Raw genomic sequence first — 20,095 nt, forward strand, 5'->3', positions numbered from 1 at the left:
AGTACAGGGAGTTTGAAAGAGAAATGTATCCAGATACATTCATTCCTATTATTTGAAGCTTGAATTAGTTTTTTTAAATCTTAATTCATGCCAGTTTTGGACTAAAATTAGGAATGTAACATTTGTTTTCTGCTACATGTAAAAAAACGTTTCATTTTATGAAGCACCAGTATGTACAGTATACTTTACTCCAAAAAAAAAAAAAAAATATCTGCATTTTAACTGTATTGCTCTAATCCGGTCTGTCCCCTCACAGTCTCACAAAGAGTGGAAGTTTTAGCAGATCAGCCCTCTCTTCTGCCCCCCTGTATGAGTTCCAATTGATTTTTTTGCCTCTGAATCATGTCTTTTGAAAGCACTGCTATTATCCCCCCGTGGCACGCTGCACTGATGAATGCCTTTCAACCTTCTCTGCCATGATTCTTAGCCAGTCATTATCAAAGTGCTGAATTAATCAGCCTTTTAACAGCAGGAGCTATCATGAGGCTGCTAAGCCTCATTTCCAATTCCTGCAGTTAGCTGTTTTTTTCTGACAAAGTCATCTCTTCTCTGTGGATTTTGGGATTTGTCTCATAAAATAATCTGTACACTGGTTGATACATGAACATGGCTACTGTGCAATTTAATCAATTTAGCAACTGCAAACTTGTCTACCAGAAATCTGTGTGATGTTATCAGTTAATACTTTCCTGAACTTAGATCTATTCAATTAATAATAAAATGTTTTATAATGGAACATATAAATATATATATATATATATATAATATATTTATTTATATACATGTACGTACATGTAACGTTTTTTTGCTTTTCCTTACACAGGGCATTTTTGTATTCAGCCTGGTGTGGTCGGTGGGTGCCAGCTGTGATGATTCCGGCCGGGCCAAGTTTGATGCAGTTGTAAGGGAGGTACTGCAAGGTGCTCTAAATGAGGAGACCCAGACCCGCCATGGCATCCTGGCCACTGCTGATGCTCCACCTAAACAGCTGACAGTTTCCCTGCCCACTGAGGGCACGATCTACCAGTATCGCTTCATTAAAGAGGTGTTTGTTGTTATTGATCATTTTTTGACAGACTGTTGTTTCACCGTGGTAACTTCTAAATATTCTACTTCCGGAAAAATGTGAGGGAAATTTTAGTTGTGGTTTCTATTAGTCTAAGTTATCAATTAGATCAAAAGGTGTTTCAAAACTGCGAATGGTTGTATTATATAACCCTAACCCTCAAAGTTTTGTTTACCTTGTCATTATCACATTAACTCACAGTATGAGAGAAGGCCTATTTTTTCAGAAAGTTAGGGAACGTTTCTCTGTCCTGTATGGTCTTTATAAAGCCATTAAATCTGCCTTACATTTACTTCCAGTTAATAAAATTCTTATCACAATGGATCTTGAATAAAGCAATGTTTTCATAAAAAAGGAAAAATCTTACTCTCCAGTTACCTCATGAAAGTAGTAATTAGAGGTATTCTTCTTTAAAATGGCTTTTGAAGTTTCTGCATAGATTTTTATTAGAAATGGAAATGAAAGGCACATTTGATCTTCCTTAGTTGTTTTTCAGGATATTTCTGGATTCTTAAAGGGAATATTCTGACATAACAGAGGTCATGGAAATTGGATTTTGCACAAAGCATGTCAAAAAACGTTTCTGTTTTGCAGTTGTTAATTTCATGTACTTTCATGTACCAGTGTAAGCTGGGATTGGCACCAGCACCCCCTGCGACCTGGAAACGGATAAGCAGTTGAAAATGAATGAATTAATTTCATGTATTTGCTGTGTTTTTACAGTGTGATTAGAGAGGTAGTACGGATTTAACCAAGAAGCTCATTCCAAGTTTGGGGAAGGTTGATGAAATATTTAAGTCCTGAGCCATTTATTTGATACACAACTATTGATGTTACTGTAGACTAGTGATATAAACAATCTTGAATACTGGTAAAGTTTGCCATGACATCAGAAATATTTGAAGTACAAATGTCTGCATTGTTTTTTTTTTTTTTTAATAAACCCATTTGTGTGCTGCATTTTGTCATTTATTTTTACTTACGAATATTATGAGCCCAGTATTGCATTTAGCTCTTGGTGCATTTTGATAACGTGGGAGAACAACTGACTGTTTCTCTATACATTTTTTACTCTTCAGGGCCCAGGCAGGTGGGAGCTGTGGACAGATGAGCTCAAAACTGCTCCCCCCATTTACAAAGACATGCAGTTCAATGAGATCATTGTGCCCACTGAGAACACTGTACGCTACATGGCACTAATGAAGCTCCTCATCACCCACCAGAAGCCTGCCATTTTCATTGGCCCTACTGGAACTGGCAAGAGTGTCTACATTACAGTGAGTTGTATTATCTCAGTAGCATAAGGTTTGGAAAGCACAGGATAATTTACAGTGAACAGAAATTAATATGTTAAAAAACTATGTACAAAAATGTAGAAATAGAGACAGAATTTTTAATTGGGTTAATTTTTTCAGCTGAATGTCAGTAACTGTGATTTGGGAGAATGATCATGCAGAAATGTGATTCAACTGGTACAGAAGCTTAATTCAGTTTAGCTTTCGTATTTCTAACCACAACAATAGCACAATATCTTATCTACATATATCCTACTGTATATAGACCTGTTATGTTACCTTTAGAGCCTACTGGCATGGCAGGGTCCACCACTGTTCAAATTGCTTTTGGCATCCATCTCACAATGCCACCTCTTTTGCATCAATGCTGATTCGGCTCTGTTACTCCCTCTGCTGCCAACATAAAAGCAAAACAATGACTCTTAATCTGTGTTTGTTCCTGATAGTCACAATAACAAGGCAGAGAACAGGTTGTATAAAATGACTTTGGTTCTTTGAAAAACATCCAATATCTTCATTAAGATTACATCTGAAATATTTTGAAACCTTCATAATTTGCATTTACATTAGCTAAATATTAGTTTTTTGTTTGTTTTTTTACTTTTCATGCTGCATTACTAACGTTGGCTGGGATTGGCTCCAGCAATCCCGCGACCCAGAAACAGAAAAGCAGTAGAAGATGTCTGTGGAATAGCTGGAAACCATTACTAGGAAAACACAACTGGGAACTATTCATTAATATATTGCATTGCTGTGCTTGCATCAAAACTAGACAGGATGTCTTCAGCACTCAATGAATTCTTGCTTTGATTAACTATTAACTATTTACAGAGAAATACATGTGATGAACCAAGTTGTTTCTGACTACTCTTGGCTCAATGCTGTGTTAAACTGCATTTAAAAAATTATTTACAACATTTTTTATTTGTGATTTGACACCCATTGATATATAGAGATAAATAGAGGGATCAAATCAAATAATATAAAAATAATGCCTTTGTTACCAATAACATAATTTCATAGTGTTGGGCATCAGTATTTCATGGGTGATAAGCTATCATTAATTGGCTAATTGTTCATATTAAAAATATTAATGTTAAATAGAATCTGAGAGAGCCACTTTGGAGAAATACTGAAAGGCTCTGAGAAGACCCTTTGCTATTTATATCAGGGACTAATCTTCTTTTAAGGGACTATCAGCAACTAATCTCCCTTTCTTCCTTTTTCTTCTTTTTCTTCAATAGTCCTACCATTAGAGATTCAGATTTAGAACTCTAGGGAGAGTAGGGATTGTCACATAAAGAGAGAGTATCCTAAAGTGAGACTGCTGTTGGTTTATAATTTAGACAAGAGCATGATAATGCACCTTGGTGGTATCCTGTGATCACTCACATCACAAGCACACTTCAATTATACGGCCATTACCCACATGATTTCACATGCATGTGTGTGTGCACAGCAAAATTAGAGAATGTGCACTGAACTCACACTGTAATGTACAAGTGTCATGAAAATCCAAATTTTACTCCTATAACTGTTTTCCCTGGTCTATGTTCAGTATTCATAGAAAAAAGAAGGCAATTTTATCCAAATGACCTTTTGTTAAAGCCTACTTTAGTAAAATGCCCTTTTGTAAACCATTCTGCAGAATCTGAAATTCATTGATCTTACCTTTTTGAACTGCTGAACATTACTTTAAAAGATATCCTCAGAGGGCAACTCATTTCCTACCTCATTTCATAGTCAATTTCATGGATTAGCTGTATATAATGAAATCCATACTAATTGCCACATTTAATTGTATTATAATGCGTATCACAACCGTTTTCCAGGATCAAATTTGAAACAATTTTTTTATGTACTTATCCTGCAGGTAGGTATTTTTACTATGCTGATTCAGAAGAGAGTGAAAACACTTAAAAACATTATTAACCAAAATGTTTTTGTTGAATTCCATGACCTATATAAAGTACTCAAATTTCACTTCAAGTATACAACTCATGACCATACATTTTGGAAACCATGTTGTTATACTTATTACACTACCTGTTTGATGTGCCACATTTGCAGACAGTATCTTTTGTTCTTGCACTGTCACTTTTTTACATTCCATAATGGTCATAATGATAATATGCAATATATGATATATTATGAGTTTTGATGATAATCTATGCTCAAATTTCCAACATCTCTTGCCTAGGATTTCCTATTGAATAAGCTGCAGAAGGATGTGTACAGTCCGTTATTTATCAACTTTTCAGCTCAGACTACAGCTGCCCAGACCCAAAACATTATTTTGTCCAGGCTTGATAAGCGACGCAAAGGAGTGTTTGGCCCTCCAATGGGAAAGAAAATGGTATGTCTAATGTTCATATGATGTTTTACATTGGTAGGATTTGTTTTTCGGTTCATGCATGCAGCAATGAGGTAAAGAGTAAAATTTTGCCTTTGGTAATATTTGTAGTCCTTTAATAAGAAGCTCTCCTTTATTTTGAGATGGATCCAAACAAAAATAATCACGTTTGGAATATCAACTGCCTTGTCACATTATCACTACTGTTCTTATTCAAAATGATGTTATATACTATCAGGTGGTATTTGTGGATGATGTGAACATGCCAGCCAGAGAAGTTTACGGTGCCCAACCCCCTGTGGAGTTGCTGCGACAGTGGCTGGATCATTGGCTCTGGTACGATATGAAGGACTGCACCATGATCAACCTGGTGGATATCCAGATCATATGCGCTATGGGACCACCTGGTAGGTAGCAGTTGTACTGTTGCCAAGATTGCTTGACAAAACAGAGTTGTTGTTTTTTTCTGTCTGTTCACTGCTGTTGAGACATTGGCACGAATCACTAGGTGCCATTTTTTTCGACCGCCACTGCCTTGAGGTGCTTACAAATTTTTGCCATTCCCACCTCCACTACAGCTAGCAGGGTTAGCCAAAGTGCTGCCCTGGTCACCGAGGCAACTGGCAGTAGGGGTGACAAGACAAAGAGGGTGGATGCCCTTCTCAGGTGCTCATGCAGCTTCAATATTTGCGGCTGGCAACAGCTTTTCTCGAGGAGTTAATTTAGTGCCGGTGTAAGGCAGCGCATTTCTACATCACATTGTTCGAGTCAGGTATAACTGTAGCGAATAGTAAATGAAACAGCATGTGAGTAATCAATTTTAATTCTTCATCTTTTTTTTTTTTTTTTTTAGGTGGAGGGCGGAACCCTGTCACACCTCGTTATCTGCGCCACTTCAACATTATTACCATTAATGAGTTTGATGAGAAGACAATGTATACAATTTTCTCCAGGATCATAGACTGGCATTTCACCATACGGTAATCACACAAAAAACTGGCATTTTTCACTTTCATGGTGCTTTTATTGAATTTACACAGACTCTGTTCATATGTTAAGGAATGGTCATAACCAATCCTGTACACACAGTATAATCCATTAAACTTCCCTGGAGCACAGAAATGATGTCTCATCTTTTTGAGCCACAGCTTTGAATTTCAGCTTTTAATATACGGAAGTTAACCAAATACTACTAGGAGAGCATCTTATCACTTTAGGAAAAGAAAGAAATGTAAATTACCACTATTCCAGGCCCATTTAGGCAGTAAGTTAGGAGAGATAAATGTTAATTATAAAATTATTTTGTAATTTGAAGATGAAAGGTTTTTCTGCACTCTTCCTGCGCTGCTGCAGTGTTTGCCTTAGAGGCAGTATATCCTAAAGTAATTAAATCTGTTGGATAGGTTTCAGATCTACCCAAGCACACATGAAGGCAGAAATGTTACATGAATTTTAACAGGCCAGTAATTTTGTCTTCTTTATTATTTATTTTTATCTATTTTAGAAATACTTTGTTCAAGTTATACATATTCCATTTAATTTCTTACAGTGTTTAGTTAATACAACAGACAATTAGAGATGGATTTTGTGTGAAAACAATGTACACAAGATCTGAACAATAAATCGACCATTTTATCCATAGGTTTTCTTTCCCCAAGCTATTTTCTGGGCTGACTTCTCAAATTGTGAATAGCACCATGTCTTTGTATCAAGAGGCCACCAAAAACCTGCTGCCAACCCCCACAAAGTCCCATTACCTGTTCAATCTGCGTGATGTGTCCCGAGTCATCCAGGGCATCTGCCTAACACGCCCAGAGACTGCAGATGAACCATCTGCCATTAAAAGGCTCTGGGTGCATGAGGTAACATTCTACAAAAAAGAAAATAACCGAGACCTTAATAACTAATGTAACCACTGCCTGTCTTACTTGTGGCACTTCAAGATTTATTTCCCAGCAACCTCTTGGGCTGATTTCTCTGAATGTCCCAATTTCAGTTTTTTCCCCTTTCACTGTTTATTTGTCCTATGTTTCCTCAGGTCCTGAGAGTATACTATGATCGACTGGTCCATGACACTGATCGGTCCTGGTTTGTAAGCCACTTACAAGTGGTGACTCAAAGTCACATGAGGGAAAACTTCCATCAGCTCTTCCAACATCTAGACCAGGACCATGATGGAAAGGTTACTGAGGACGACCTGCGCAGCCTTATGTTTTGTGACTTCCATGACCCAAAGGGTGAGGACCGGAACTATCGTGAGGTGCATAATCTGGACCATATCCGACAGGTGGTGGAGTTCCATTTGGAGGAATTCAACAACATCAGCAAATCGCCTATGAATCTGGTGCTCTTTCGTTTTGCCATAGAGCATGTGTGCCGCATTTCCCGCATCCTTAAGCAGCCAAGTGGGCATGCTCTGCTGGTAGGCGTGGGTGGTAGTGGGCGTCAGTCTCTCACCCGGTTGGCTGCTTACATGTCAGAGGCAGAGCTTTTTCAGGTGGAGATCTCCAAGACTTATGGAACCACTGAATGGCATGAAGATCTGAAGCTAATAATGAGGAAGTCCACACAGGGTGGAACCCATGGAGTGTTCCTTTTCACAGACACACAAATCAAATTGGAGTCATTTCTGGAGGACATCAGCAACTTGCTAAATACTGGCGAGGTAAAACACCAGGAAAGGGACAGAGAAAAAGCCATGATGGATCAAAAATTTATTATTGGGAATAGATAGGTTATTGGACAAGATATAGATAGATTTACGAGCTAACTGGAAGTTCACTCAGGGAAAAACAGTTTGGATTGAGAAAATGGTGGAAAGATGGAAGACATTTTTATAGACTTAATTGATAAATGTTTAGTAAATAGATGTTTACACACATGCCAAATGCAGACCATTCTATTATCTTGTGGTTATTTCCAGGTGCCTAACTTGTTTGCAGTTGATGAGAAGCAGGGGATCTGTGAGCAAATGCGTGTGCTGGATCGGCAACGTGCTCTTGATAAGCAGACAAACGGCAGTCCCTTGTCCCTTTTCAACATGTTTATTGAGCGCTGTCGCACGCAGCTGCATGTTGTGTTGGCCATGAGTCCCATTGGCGACACCTTCAGGAACCGTTTAAGACGTTTCCCTGCCCTCATTAACTGCTGTACCATTAATTGGTTCCAGGTCTGTGTGTGTGCATGTGTGCCTGTATGTTAAATCAAATAAAGGCTATATCTATGGTGGTTTTCAAACATATTTTCCTCCTTGCCAGACCTGGCCTGAGGATGCTCTGCAAGCAGTTGCCTGCCGTTTCCTGGAGGATGTTGAGATGACACATGATTCTCGAGAAGGCTGCATTAGCATGTGCAAGAGCTTCCACACCTCAACTATTGAGCTGTCAGCCCGCTTTTTGGCTGAGTTGGCACGCCATAATTATGTTACACCAACCTCATACCTGGAACTCATTTCCACCTTTAAAGCCCTGCTGAAGACAAAACAGGCGTAAGATCAAGATTTAGTTTAGCTACATTTTTATTACATGAGGATTTTGGATAAAGTGTCTTAAAATAATAACAAATGACCAAAACAAATCAGAGATAAACATTGACACTATCTCTCTCTGTCCTTTTCTCAGCGAGGTAATGAAGCTAAAACGTCGGTATGAGGTGGGTCTTGAGAAACTAGAATCAGCAGCAGACCAGGTGGCCACCATGCAAGTAGAGCTAGAGGCTCTACAGCCACAGCTGCTTGTGGCTAGCAAAGAGGTAGATGAGATGATGGTGGTGATCAAGCATGAGTCTTTGGAGGTGGCTGAGACAGAGAAGGTCGTGAAAGTGGATGAAGCTGTGGCCAATGAGCAAGCCATGGCTGCCAAAGCCATCAAAGATGAGTGTGATGCTGACTTGGCTGAAGCCATGCCTATCCTGGAGTCAGCCCTAGCTGCTCTCAATACTCTCACTACTCAGGTAAAACCTAGGTGATTTAGAAAATATAAAATGGTTACATTTTGCTCAAAGACCGGTTATACCATAATAGTGAAGACGGTGAATCTAATAATGTTGTTCTTTTCATCTACAGGATATCACGGTCGTAAAATCCATGAAAAGCCCTCCCACAGCTGTCAAACTGGTGATGGAGGCAATCTGCATTCTCAAAGGCATCAAGCCAGATCGTGTGCCAGACCCCTCAGGTTCTGGTAAAAAAGTGGAGGACTATTGGGGCCCGGCCAAAAAGCTTTTGGGAGACATGAGATTTCTCCAGAGCCTCCATGAGTACGACAAGGACAACATCCCACCAAATTTCATTGCCGTCATCCGTAACAAGTACATTACTAATCCAGATTTTGTACCAGAGAAGATTCGAACTGCATCCACTGCAGCTGAAGGCATGTGCAAGTGGGTTTGTGCCATGGACAAGTATGACAGGTGAGTAATGTTCTGCTCCTGTGCTCTCAGTTAGGGAACATATAAACACATTCCTGGTAAAGCTTTTATCTGTTTTGGTGGTTAGCATGAGGCTTGGTTGTTGGTAACTCCAAGGGAATAATCATTTTACTGATGCTGGTGAACCATGCATATGCAAGGTTCAAAGTGATTCATGTAATACGCTAAATTTAAGATGTGATCATTTTAAGGTCATTTTAAGGAAAATGTTTCTAGCATTATTTTTAAAAGCTACTGTAATTTACTTAGACGCTCCAGCCTTTGTTTTTCCTAATAAATTTTCATTGTCCCAGCAGATCCATTCATCAGATAAATTGTTCTTTCCATATCTGGGTCACGGATAACTGTTGAATTGAAATTGAATAAACAATGTTTGATGTGTTCTTCAGGGTGGCCAAGGTGGTGGCACCGAAAAAGGAAAAACTAGCACAGGCTGAGGGAGAGCTGAGTGTGGCTGTAGAGAGCCTGCAGAAAAAGCAGGCTGCCCTCAAAGAAGTCCAGGATAAACTTGCAAAGCTTCAGGACACTTTGGATGCTAATAAGAACAAGAAGGCTGACTTGGAGAATCAGGTTCGTCCTATCTATATCACTCTGTGGGTGTTCATGATAAGACAGCAATTTTGTTCAAACATTTTCAGCATTTATGTAAATGGATTATGCCAATAACAAATTTATAAGATAATTGACCAATGGACCAAAGAGCTAGCCCAAGTGCACCAGTCACAGAATTACATATGATCACCATGAACTTCATGTAGCCCCTTGATCCAGGAAAAATCACAGCAGTACATCATTTTTTGCATACTTCTTTTGACTATGCCCCACAGGTGGATCTGTGCAGTAAAAAATTGGAACGAGCAGAGCAGCTGATTGGAGGACTGGGAGGAGAAAAAACTCGCTGGAGTGAAATGGCCTCTGATCTTGGGAAGCTCTACAATAACCTGACTGGGGATATCCTTATCTCTGCTGGCATAGTGGCTTACCTGGGAGCATTCACCTCCAGCTACAGACAGGTAAGATGATTGACCACATACTACACATTTTCAAAATGAATAGTTACAATTTATTATTAAGAGATTTCAGGATGACCAATTTCTCTGTCTAATCAGCTTTGTCAACATTTTATATATTTGAGTCTTTGCAATATGTTGCCATGTGTAGTAAAAATTTTATAAAACAATTTTGTTAACCAAGACATATGGTTGTTTTTACTAAGTGAAGGCAAACTCTTGAAAGACATTTTGTTCAAAATATATACTGTGGCATTAAAAGGCATGTTGCTTTTATCTCATTCTGAGTGTCACATTTCCAAGACTAAGCCAGTGTTTAAAAAAGGTCATCTTTTATACTGAGTCACATGTAGAACAATTATGATGCTTGAAAACACCAAGGAGGAGGATGAATTTGTTATTTTTATCATGCAAGTGTGTAAGTGTGTGTGTGTCTCTCGCTTATATTTGCAAGAATAGCCTTCTTTAGGTCTTCACCTTTAATATTTTCTTAAAAAGCTCAGTTGTTTGCAGGTTAGTGTGTATGAGGGAATTTGTTTTGTGCATGGAGCAAAATGGAAACCCATCATCAAGTGTGCGCCTTTGCAGGAACAGACAGAGGAGTGGATAAATCTTTGTAAGAGTAAAGAAATTCCATGCTCCCCCAACATGTCTCTGATGAACTCGTTGGGTGATCCTGTAAAGATTCGTGCCTGGACCATTGCTGGCCTACCATCAGACAGCTTCTCCATAGACAATGGTATCATTATCTCGTAAGTATTAAAGATAATTATTAATAATATATTATTAACAATTATTATTACAAGTTTAATGCACTAACAGTATTTCTCAGGCAACTTTCTGGTTCTTGAAATACTGAGCATCTGCTAACAGTAACATTTGATACAGAATGTATATTTTCCAAGACAATAAAGCTGAACTATGCAGTGCAAAATTTCACATGAATTACGAAAAAAAATACCTGGACAAGAATTTACAGCATCTCAGAAGCATGAAACAAGCACTAACGGAAAATTGAAACTCAAATACATTTTTCACCAAAGCAGCATTTTAGAGGTGTAGTATACCTGCATATTATTTTTGCAATGGAGGCAAAGTGATCAATTTTTTGTTTTTGTTTTTTCAAATCCAAAAGACCCTTTCTGGATAATATTGAGTTTTCAATCTTCTATTGCAGTTTATCAAAGTTGACAATTTTTTGGCCTTGACTGAAATGCCTCAATACAGTCGAGTAACAAAAAATGTCTTGTTCAGTACTAAATTTTGATACCTAGGAGGTTAATCCTATCAATGGCAATGGGCCAATAAGCATGCAGCACATCCTGGTGATTGGCTGTATGGAAGTATCGAGGGACAGCAAATGAGGTGACACCTTTGTCTAGCGCAGAGATGAGGCTCACAGTGTGTGTGTATTAGTGATGGGCAATAACTCACTCAAGTCAACTAATGATTTGATGCGACACCGATTGCTTTTTAGGTATATTTAATCGATACCGATACTTTCTGTGATTTAAAAAAAATATATATATTATAGTGTAATAATATGGAGTGTAAATATATTTTACACTTTCCACAGGTAAAAGTACGCCCATACCACATTCCTTCTCTCAGCCATTGCTCCCCAAAACACGGAGAAAAGATTTAAGGTGTGGTCACATTTCATCAATCTCGATTCACAACAGGCAATGCAGAATTTGCGATAAGCTAATTCGTACCAAGACTGGCAACACAGCAAAGCTAATGAAATCTTTGAGACTGAACACAATAAATATAAGATTGTTTTGTTCCAGTCTCTGTGTACAAGCAAACCACCCCATCAGAGGGCCTATTTTCTACTGCTGGGGACAATGTCAGCTACTGTCAGCTGGTATTGAATACCTAAAAAAAAAACAAAAAAACAACAGACCTATACTTTTTATCTATGTATTTTTTTAAGAACTGCCAAGGAAGATTTTAAGGATGCAGCAGTAAGTCTTAAATACTGACTTGCACATGTTAATTTTGCACTGAAAACTATTAAGACTGATTTCTTGTATTATTAACATTTTGTTCCTTTGTTCTTGTATATTTTGTTAGAGCTACAGTGGCTCAGAAAAGAATCTAAAGTTCAATTTCAATGTATGTAAAGTTTAATTTATTGATTTTATGTAAAAATGTTGAGGATCTCAAAAGTAAAATGTAAAGTTTTTTTCTAATCAGATAATGTGTAATCTTGTTAAATGGTATTCATTAATTTGACATTGAACAAAAGTTATGGAACCACTTTTGAAGTAAAGGTATCGGTACCAAAATTTTTTGAATGACGCCCTACACGAACCCCTTGACTTTTCACTCTCTGACTGTGCATATAGAATAAATTTTCATATATGAATTGATTGCGAAGCAATGATTTCAGTAGCTGAGAGACCTGAATCGCAATAGTTTTTGTATGGCAAAGGATCAGGATTAGAATACCCCTTGACAGAGCTAAATAATTTGTCATAATATGCCATTGATAAGATTAACCTCAGACATGTAAAATTGTCTGATTTAAATTTAACGTGCAAAAATAAAATATGAGACTTCTGCTTCTTTGTATAAATGAAGCAGCAGCATTGCTTTTAATCACAATACTATGGCCCCATGGTGTGCTATCCAACTATGTGCTGTCTAACTGTGCTGAGAGTAAATGTTAGTGTCTAAGCTGCTCTCTACATCTCAGATCTTGTCTTCCAACATGCTCACTAATGATGTTGATGATTCACATTTAACAGTTACAACATGAGTCACTCTGACAATGCAGCATCATTTGATTGAACACAACACTGTGTGTGTGTGTGTGTATGTATTTGTAGGAATGCAAGGCGGTGGCCTCTGATGATCGATCCCCAGGGCCAGGCGAATAAGTGGGTGAAGAACATGGAGAAAGCCAACAGCCTGCATATTATTAAACTGAGTGATGCTAACTTTGTACGCACTCTGGAGAACTGCATTCAGTTTGGCACGCCAGGTAAGTAGAGAAGTTTTTCCAGTGTAATACATCTGCCTGTTGCCTCGTCTGTATATTTGCCTCATCCACACTGTTGCAGTTCTTGTTAGTGCCTGCTGAGGGCTCCCTTTACCACAAAGTCTAGTTATGCTGACAGTAGAATGTTTTTCTCCATTGTTCTCTCTTCTGCCGTAGAACAATTAATATAATTAATCTGAGTGAAGTCTTTCAGTCAACCCACTGCATTATCAGTATATCAAATACTGTAAATAAAAGATCAAAAGAAATCAGTTTGCCTTATTGAGTGGTCAAACTGACAGTTGGTAGTTGACCTATTTTTTTCTGTGTTTTTTCTTAAAGATTTTTCTTTACCCTTGAATGGACAAAGCTTTGTTCAGCTGTGACCTTGACTTATAAACTGGTTTCAAAATATACACTGCCATCTCTTTACCGAAGCACATAGCATAACAACCAGGAAAATACTTGTACTTTTGTCGCCTCATAGGATTTTGAGAGGAAACCACAAGACAGGAATTAGAATTAGAAGGAGAGACAGCCACAGAGCCATTAAAAAGTCATCTAAATAATGACCTGACTCAGCCAGCCATTGGATCTTTGCTTACTGGCAGACTACAAGTCTAACAGTTCAGAGGGGAGCTTGTCCCTGGAGGATGCAACATAGTCTCCATGTGTAGAGCTTCCCCCCTCGATAGCCTGTTTATTTCTTGCTGTTTGTATTGTCATCTACAATCCTAATGATGTAATGGTATTTTTTCTTCAATAATTGTTAAGCAATTTTTTTCTGCCAAACATCTTGGGCCAGACATATGTTTATTAAATAGCTCAAAATACTTCCCAGACTTCTGTTTAATTGGCTAACAATCTTAGGAGCATTGATGTAATGTACAAAATAAAGCAATTTGAAGGGGGTTGTCTACTTTATGGAGGAAATTTGATCAGCTGTCCCTGCCTCTGAATGGTCTCATGTCAAATATGGTATACATGGGCCAATGTTCTTCACGTGAGGACAGATTTAACAGAATTAATTGGCTTTTATACCCAGGAATGTTTATTTGTTTCACAGGTTTCTTGGCATTGCACGTGTTTGATCATGTGCTTGCAGTTTCTTTGGTTGCCTCCTCTATTCTTGCATAAGTCACAAGTGAAATCAACAGTAAATCATAATCACTTGTACCAAATGTCCAAAGTAGACAGGATTTTTACTTGGTGATGAAACAGCACATTAAAAATGTTAAATGTTAGTGTGTCAGTTTGATTGGAGCCATACATGCCCTAGTTAGAAAGAAAACGGCACCGAGTTTGACAGATGAGTGGTGGTATATTGTGGTGGTGTGTTTGAAGACTGTTTGATTTGAGAGTATGCTACAGAAGACGTTTGATCACACTTAATTAGAACAGCCAACAAACTGCAAAACTGAGATTGGAAAACACTTTATCTTTTCTGGCTTCAAAATATTTGAAGTCGTCAAATGGCTCAGTTGTTGAGGCAGCAGTTGGTCAAGAATAGACAGCTGTGGTAAATTTATTAGGTCCCAGGTGGGCTTGTTTGTGGATGCGTCTGTAATAAAGGTCTCTCCTGAAAATAATCAGCCTCCTCTGGTTAGAAAATATTGATAAACATTTTCTTTCAGTACTACTGGAGAATGTTGGTGAAGAGCTGGATCCTATCCTTGAGCCGCTGCTGCTGAGACAGACTTTTAAGCAGGGAGGTGCAATGTGTATCCGCCTGGGAGATGCTACCATTGAGTATGCTCCTGACTTTCGCTTCTACATCACCACCAAGCTGCGCAACCCCCACTACCTGCCTGAGACTGCTGTCAAGGTAATCTAGAGGGGCATTGCCACAGGCACTGCTATGTTCCTTTTCCTTCAGTATCCCAGTACACTAAATTCACATTATAGAAAAACATTTTATTATTAACATATTAAGAATACAGTTATTGTTTCACTTAAACACTTTAGTTGAAGCAATTTGCACATGTTTAAATCATAAAATAATGATGTAAATGTTCTTCTGAAAATCTGCACAGCTCTAAAAAGAGCTGTGCAGATTTTTAGCAGTTTCATCACTGTGTTCTGTGTTCTGTTCTATAATGTAATGACATTACATTTGCACTGGTAAACTTACTATAATATAATGAGAAGGATGGGGCAACAGCACTGTCAGTACTGCAATAAGCTGAATACCACATGTATATATGCCACAATGGTGGAATACATGTCTGTCTATAAGGATTTCAAAAGAAAAAAAAACATCCCCTTATTTTCACCATTGCAACCTTCTTTTGAACATACAGCATTCAAACACAACAATAGTTACACAGACATGAGTCTGTTGACACCTTTAGTCATCATAGCCAGAGTAGTCAGAGCATTTCTGCAGTTCTCTGTGTTATTGTAAAGAGCCCAGTGCAATTCTCAATGCCTACTATTCCCACAACCTCCACACAGATTGAGCAGGTACCCATTAATCCCACCACAGCTAAGGATAGATATACTGTATCTTCCACAACAGCGCTGCTGTCAACAGTGAAGGGAGTGATAAAACACAGGCTCGCACCGGGACCAACATTAATTTTTTTAAATATTACTTTTTAGGTTTAGCTAATAGTAGTAAGCAGCCATGGTTACTGTGCTATCTAAAATAATTATCACACATTCCATCGTTACTGAAGGTTCATGGTAGCTACTGTATTTTCTGAACTGTAGATATGTAGATTGTTAAAGGCCATGTAACAGAGTTAACAGAGTTATGGTCTAAGTTGGTCAGTCTAAATGTGTCGCTCTCTACAATTGTGGTTATTTTGTATAAATCTGAAATTGAAACAGCCGTTTATTTGTAATAATGAAGCATTTCTCAAACCTTAATTCCAAAACAAACCTTGTTACTTCTATTAGATAAGTGCTTCTTTTACTCATTAGGTTTCACATATTACATCATACCACACAAATGATAGTACATTCTTACCCCAGCAACATAGTGAGCCATTATTCACTGATGCCACCTCTCCAATGGAAAAGAGTCTCCCAAAAAACTATTCCAAGAAAAGGAGCATTAAAGGAAATTGCATTACAGAGAGGCAAGGGGTTGGAAAGCATTACTGAAGATCACATTTCAGGCATCTATTTGCAGGGGCCCCACTCTTTATGGGCAGCTATTAGATAGATTCAAGTCATTTTTCACAACTGGCTCAGTCTTTTTTTTTTTTTTTTTGCCTACAGTACGGCACAGTATGAGGCTTCCATTATTCCCACTAAAAGAACCACTTTCAAATACAAGAGCCAAGCATCTAGAAAGCTAGCCCTTATGAAGCTCAAGGGACAAAAGGGAGTGAACGAGGGGATGTATGTGTGAAAGGACGAATGGGAGATTTATATGGGCTCTGAGTCTTTACCATCAGCTCAGTGGGTCCAGAGCATCAATAGAAATAGAATTAGGCCCTGGAGAAGTGCACTCGTTTATTAGGACGGAGAGTAGATAGCAGATATAGGCTTTTAACCTCTGGGTAAGTGCAAAGCAGGTTGAGTAAGGCTATGGTAAAAGACTCTCCTTTATTTCAGGCTTTAACACCTTTTCAGAGAAAATAAAAAACAGTAGATGCATCCTACCTTTACTTTTCCAAGACTGGAGTGGTTATTAGAATTGATTAGATACAAGGTTTGGGAGAATAGCGCTGGAGCAAAGACTTGAACCCCACTTATCCAAACACACACAAACAATTTTTTGTGTATTTTTTCTTGTAAATGCTATGCACCTCTTTCTTCTCTGCTGTAGGTTACTCTTCTGAATTTCATGATCACACCAGAGGGCATTCAAGACCAACTGTTGGGTATTGTGGTAGCCCGGGACAGGCCTAATCTGGAGGAAGAGAAACAGGCTCTCATCCTGCAGGGAGCAGAGAACAAAAGGTGCAGTAGCGCACCAAATGTTAACTTGAAAGATTTTATGCACAGAGCAATCAACAGACATTCTAAATATGTCCATGTATTTTTACAGACAGTTGAAGGAGATTGAGGATAAAATTTTACAGGTGCTTTCATCTTCTGAGGGCAACATCCTGGAAGACGAGACAGCTGTCAAGATCCTCTCCTGCTCCAAGGTGCTAGCCAATGAAATCACAGAAAAACAGGCTGTGGCTGAGGTGACAGAGCAGAAGATTGATGAGACCCGTATGGGCTACTCTCCAATTGCCGTGCATTCAGCCATCTTGTTCTTCTCCATTGCTGACCTGGCTAACATTGAGCCCATGTACCAGTACTCGCTCACCTGGTTTATTAACCTCTTCATCAGCTCCATTGACAACTCAGACAAGACTGACGACTTGGAGCAGAGGTAAGCAGGGCTAACAAATGCACTGGCTCAATAATAGTTCCTACAAATCACTTAAGATGGTCAGCAGACCATAGAGGTGTCACTCTGTTTAAAAAATCATATTACATTGTAAACTGTAAGAATCCTGGATGTATAGAAGATACCATTTAGGTTATTCTGAGACAAGATTGTCGTCATGTGCATTTTTTCAGGCTACAGATCCTGAGAGACCACTTTACCTACTCACTATATGTCAATGTGTGCCGCTCATTGTTTGAGAAGGATAAGCTTCTTTTTTCCTTCTGTCTCAGTGTCAACCTACTCATGCACAACAAGCTGGTAGGACTATGCACACCCTGCGTACATAAGACTCAAAAATATGTGTCACTTCATAAGTCATTCAGTATTACTATTGGATTGATTTGTTACAAATTATTATCTCATCAACAATCATATTTTTCAAAATCAATCATTTCATCTTTATATTCAGTGTATTTTACATTATCAATTTTCAATTTTCATAGATTTGTAACATAAAATAATCCCCAAAGTAGTGAACCTTTAAATTTCTTAATCATAAAAACTAATTAATCCTCTGCTCTGCTATTTTGTAGCAGTATCATCACTGTAATTCATATTTTAGGTGGATGAGGGGGAGTGGCGTTTCCTCTTGACAGGTGGCGTGGGCCTGGACAACCCGCACTCCAATCCCTGCACCTGGCTCCCTAAGAAGTCTTGGGATGAGATTTGCCGTCTGGATGAGATGGAATGTTTCAAAGGTCTGCGTCATGATATGGCTTACCTCAGGAATGAGTGGAAGAAGGTCTATGACAGCCCAGTGAGTGTCATTATTGGCTGACTCCTCTGTCTTTTTATATTTCTTTGTTTGTAAAGGCCAACTGCTTTCTGAACTGTCTAAGGTTGAATACCTGTGAAGACACCAACAAATCTGGGTTCATGTTTAAATTCAAATGTTTAAATTAGCGTGTACAATCACCATTAAGTCAAAATACTCAGAAGAATTACATGGAGAAGAATATCTGTGAATCCTCCCAAAAATCTAATTTAGTTAATATGCACTTTAATATTGCTGGCATGGCTCGGGTCCTCTGCAAATGTGCTGACTGAAGATGTGATCATGGTTAGCAGGTTAGCAGTCTTGAAAGTAGCCATTTAAATTTTGAAGCAAATGGTAAAAATATTTAGGATTTACCAACTTTACCAACCAATTTGTTAGCATGTTTTTTGACTTTGAAAAGAAACTAGGGTACCCAAAACAAACCTATGTAGGCACATGCAAAGCATGCAAAGTGTACACAGCCCCAGGATCAAACACAGAGGGACTACTGTTAATTTTTGCTTTTGTCAGCTCTTACAAACTTTACAAATGCACTTTACATTCATTTTTGTAGTGCGGTGAACATATTACGTAGGCAATGTATGCCCCATGGTCTTGTTAAAGGTTTGGCCTCTTATATTAATTTATGTCAAATATTAATATATATATAATATTAAATAGTTTTATTATTTTAAGTGTGTTGTCGAAAAAACATGCATAGAAGAAAAAAAAGTGTCAAGAAAGCATAATTTGCCTGTCAGTAACAGATGATGCACATGTGCGCTCTCTCCATCTTTGAATTATAACAAAGCTAAAATTTAAGTTTTATCTAATTAAATCTATCGTGCTACTGTTGTACTACTCACCTCTATGCAATCTAAGTGCTACAACAGCTGTTTAATCAATGTACGGTGCACACATGCTTGTGTCTTGGCTGTCATACACATACGCAGATGCACACACTGACGCACACACCATCTTTGATTTATAATCAACAGAATCAGCCATAATGCTTCAATCTAATTAAATCTAGTTTCTTCCAGTTGTAAAATTCACATTTATTCAATCTTGATGTTACGACAGCTGTTCAGTCAAACACACAGACATTCTGGCTCACACAAGCTAACACACCTCTATATACATAGAGAATCCCCAGGAGGTCCTAAATAGGTGTATCTGTCTCAAAGCACCTGCCAGCACACATAGCCAGAAGTCTCTTAACAGCCTGTGGGAAATAATTCCAGAACTTCTTGCTATCATTGCTCACTTCTTTTGGTGCACTTGTTTCACAGATTAATCAAACACATTGCTCTGACCCAGTAACCAGTGGTTTTTCTGTTTGCCACCAATTTTTCTTCCATTCTTTTCTTTTCTTCTCACTCTGTCACTTTTCATACAAATCTATCTGTCTCTCCACATTACTCCCCCTTCACCCCCTCCCCCATTTACAAAACAGATTACCTCTGTTTTTGCTTAATTAAATATCTTGCTCTTGCTACTGCTCAATATTGCAGAACCCACATTGTTGACAAAAGGGACTTTAGCTGCACGGATCTTGTAGGTAATATGATGAGATTAAAATAAAATAAAAATGTATAAATTATTCGGATTCTAGTCCACATTAGAATCTGAAGCCATATTCACTCTGGTCCGATTTGTTTGATTCTCTTCTATGCAAGTTGTTTGAGTATTTTATTAGGCTTGCTGTTTATGAATCCGATAATGGCATAACAAAAAATAGCTTGATGATATCTGCTGTATTTTCTTCCCAGAAAGGTCATTCCAACGTGACTCATGCTGGTAT

At 38.3% G+C, this 20,095-nt stretch overlaps 1 protein-coding gene across 1 annotated transcript in view; it reads left to right on the forward strand.

The window, feature by feature from the left end:
• dnah7 (dynein, axonemal, heavy chain 7) overlaps nucleotides 1-20,095 on the forward strand; it is a 65,551-nt gene that overhangs the window by 31,553 nt on the left and 13,903 nt on the right. The window contains exons 35-54 of the mRNA XM_029529748.1: nucleotides 824-1,045; nucleotides 2,146-2,343; nucleotides 4,562-4,717; nucleotides 4,953-5,121; nucleotides 5,568-5,694; nucleotides 6,357-6,576; nucleotides 6,753-7,379; nucleotides 7,638-7,883; nucleotides 7,972-8,201; nucleotides 8,335-8,665; nucleotides 8,778-9,124; nucleotides 9,532-9,712; nucleotides 9,970-10,155; nucleotides 10,741-10,904; nucleotides 12,987-13,141; nucleotides 14,773-14,963; nucleotides 16,917-17,050; nucleotides 17,139-17,474; nucleotides 17,666-17,792; nucleotides 18,097-18,291. Of these exons, the coding sequence (XP_029385608.1) occupies nucleotides 824-1,045; nucleotides 2,146-2,343; nucleotides 4,562-4,717; nucleotides 4,953-5,121; nucleotides 5,568-5,694; nucleotides 6,357-6,576; nucleotides 6,753-7,379; nucleotides 7,638-7,883; nucleotides 7,972-8,201; nucleotides 8,335-8,665; nucleotides 8,778-9,124; nucleotides 9,532-9,712; nucleotides 9,970-10,155; nucleotides 10,741-10,904; nucleotides 12,987-13,141; nucleotides 14,773-14,963; nucleotides 16,917-17,050; nucleotides 17,139-17,474; nucleotides 17,666-17,792; nucleotides 18,097-18,291 (4,542 nt within the window). The remainder of the gene's footprint in view (nucleotides 1-823; nucleotides 1,046-2,145; nucleotides 2,344-4,561; nucleotides 4,718-4,952; nucleotides 5,122-5,567; nucleotides 5,695-6,356; nucleotides 6,577-6,752; nucleotides 7,380-7,637; nucleotides 7,884-7,971; nucleotides 8,202-8,334; nucleotides 8,666-8,777; nucleotides 9,125-9,531; nucleotides 9,713-9,969; nucleotides 10,156-10,740; nucleotides 10,905-12,986; nucleotides 13,142-14,772; nucleotides 14,964-16,916; nucleotides 17,051-17,138; nucleotides 17,475-17,665; nucleotides 17,793-18,096; nucleotides 18,292-20,095) is intronic.

This window comes from Echeneis naucrates, chromosome 21 (genome assembly GCF_900963305.1).
Source record: "Echeneis naucrates chromosome 21, fEcheNa1.1, whole genome shotgun sequence".
NCBI classification, from domain to species: domain Eukaryota; kingdom Metazoa; phylum Chordata; class Actinopteri; order Carangiformes; family Echeneidae; genus Echeneis; species Echeneis naucrates.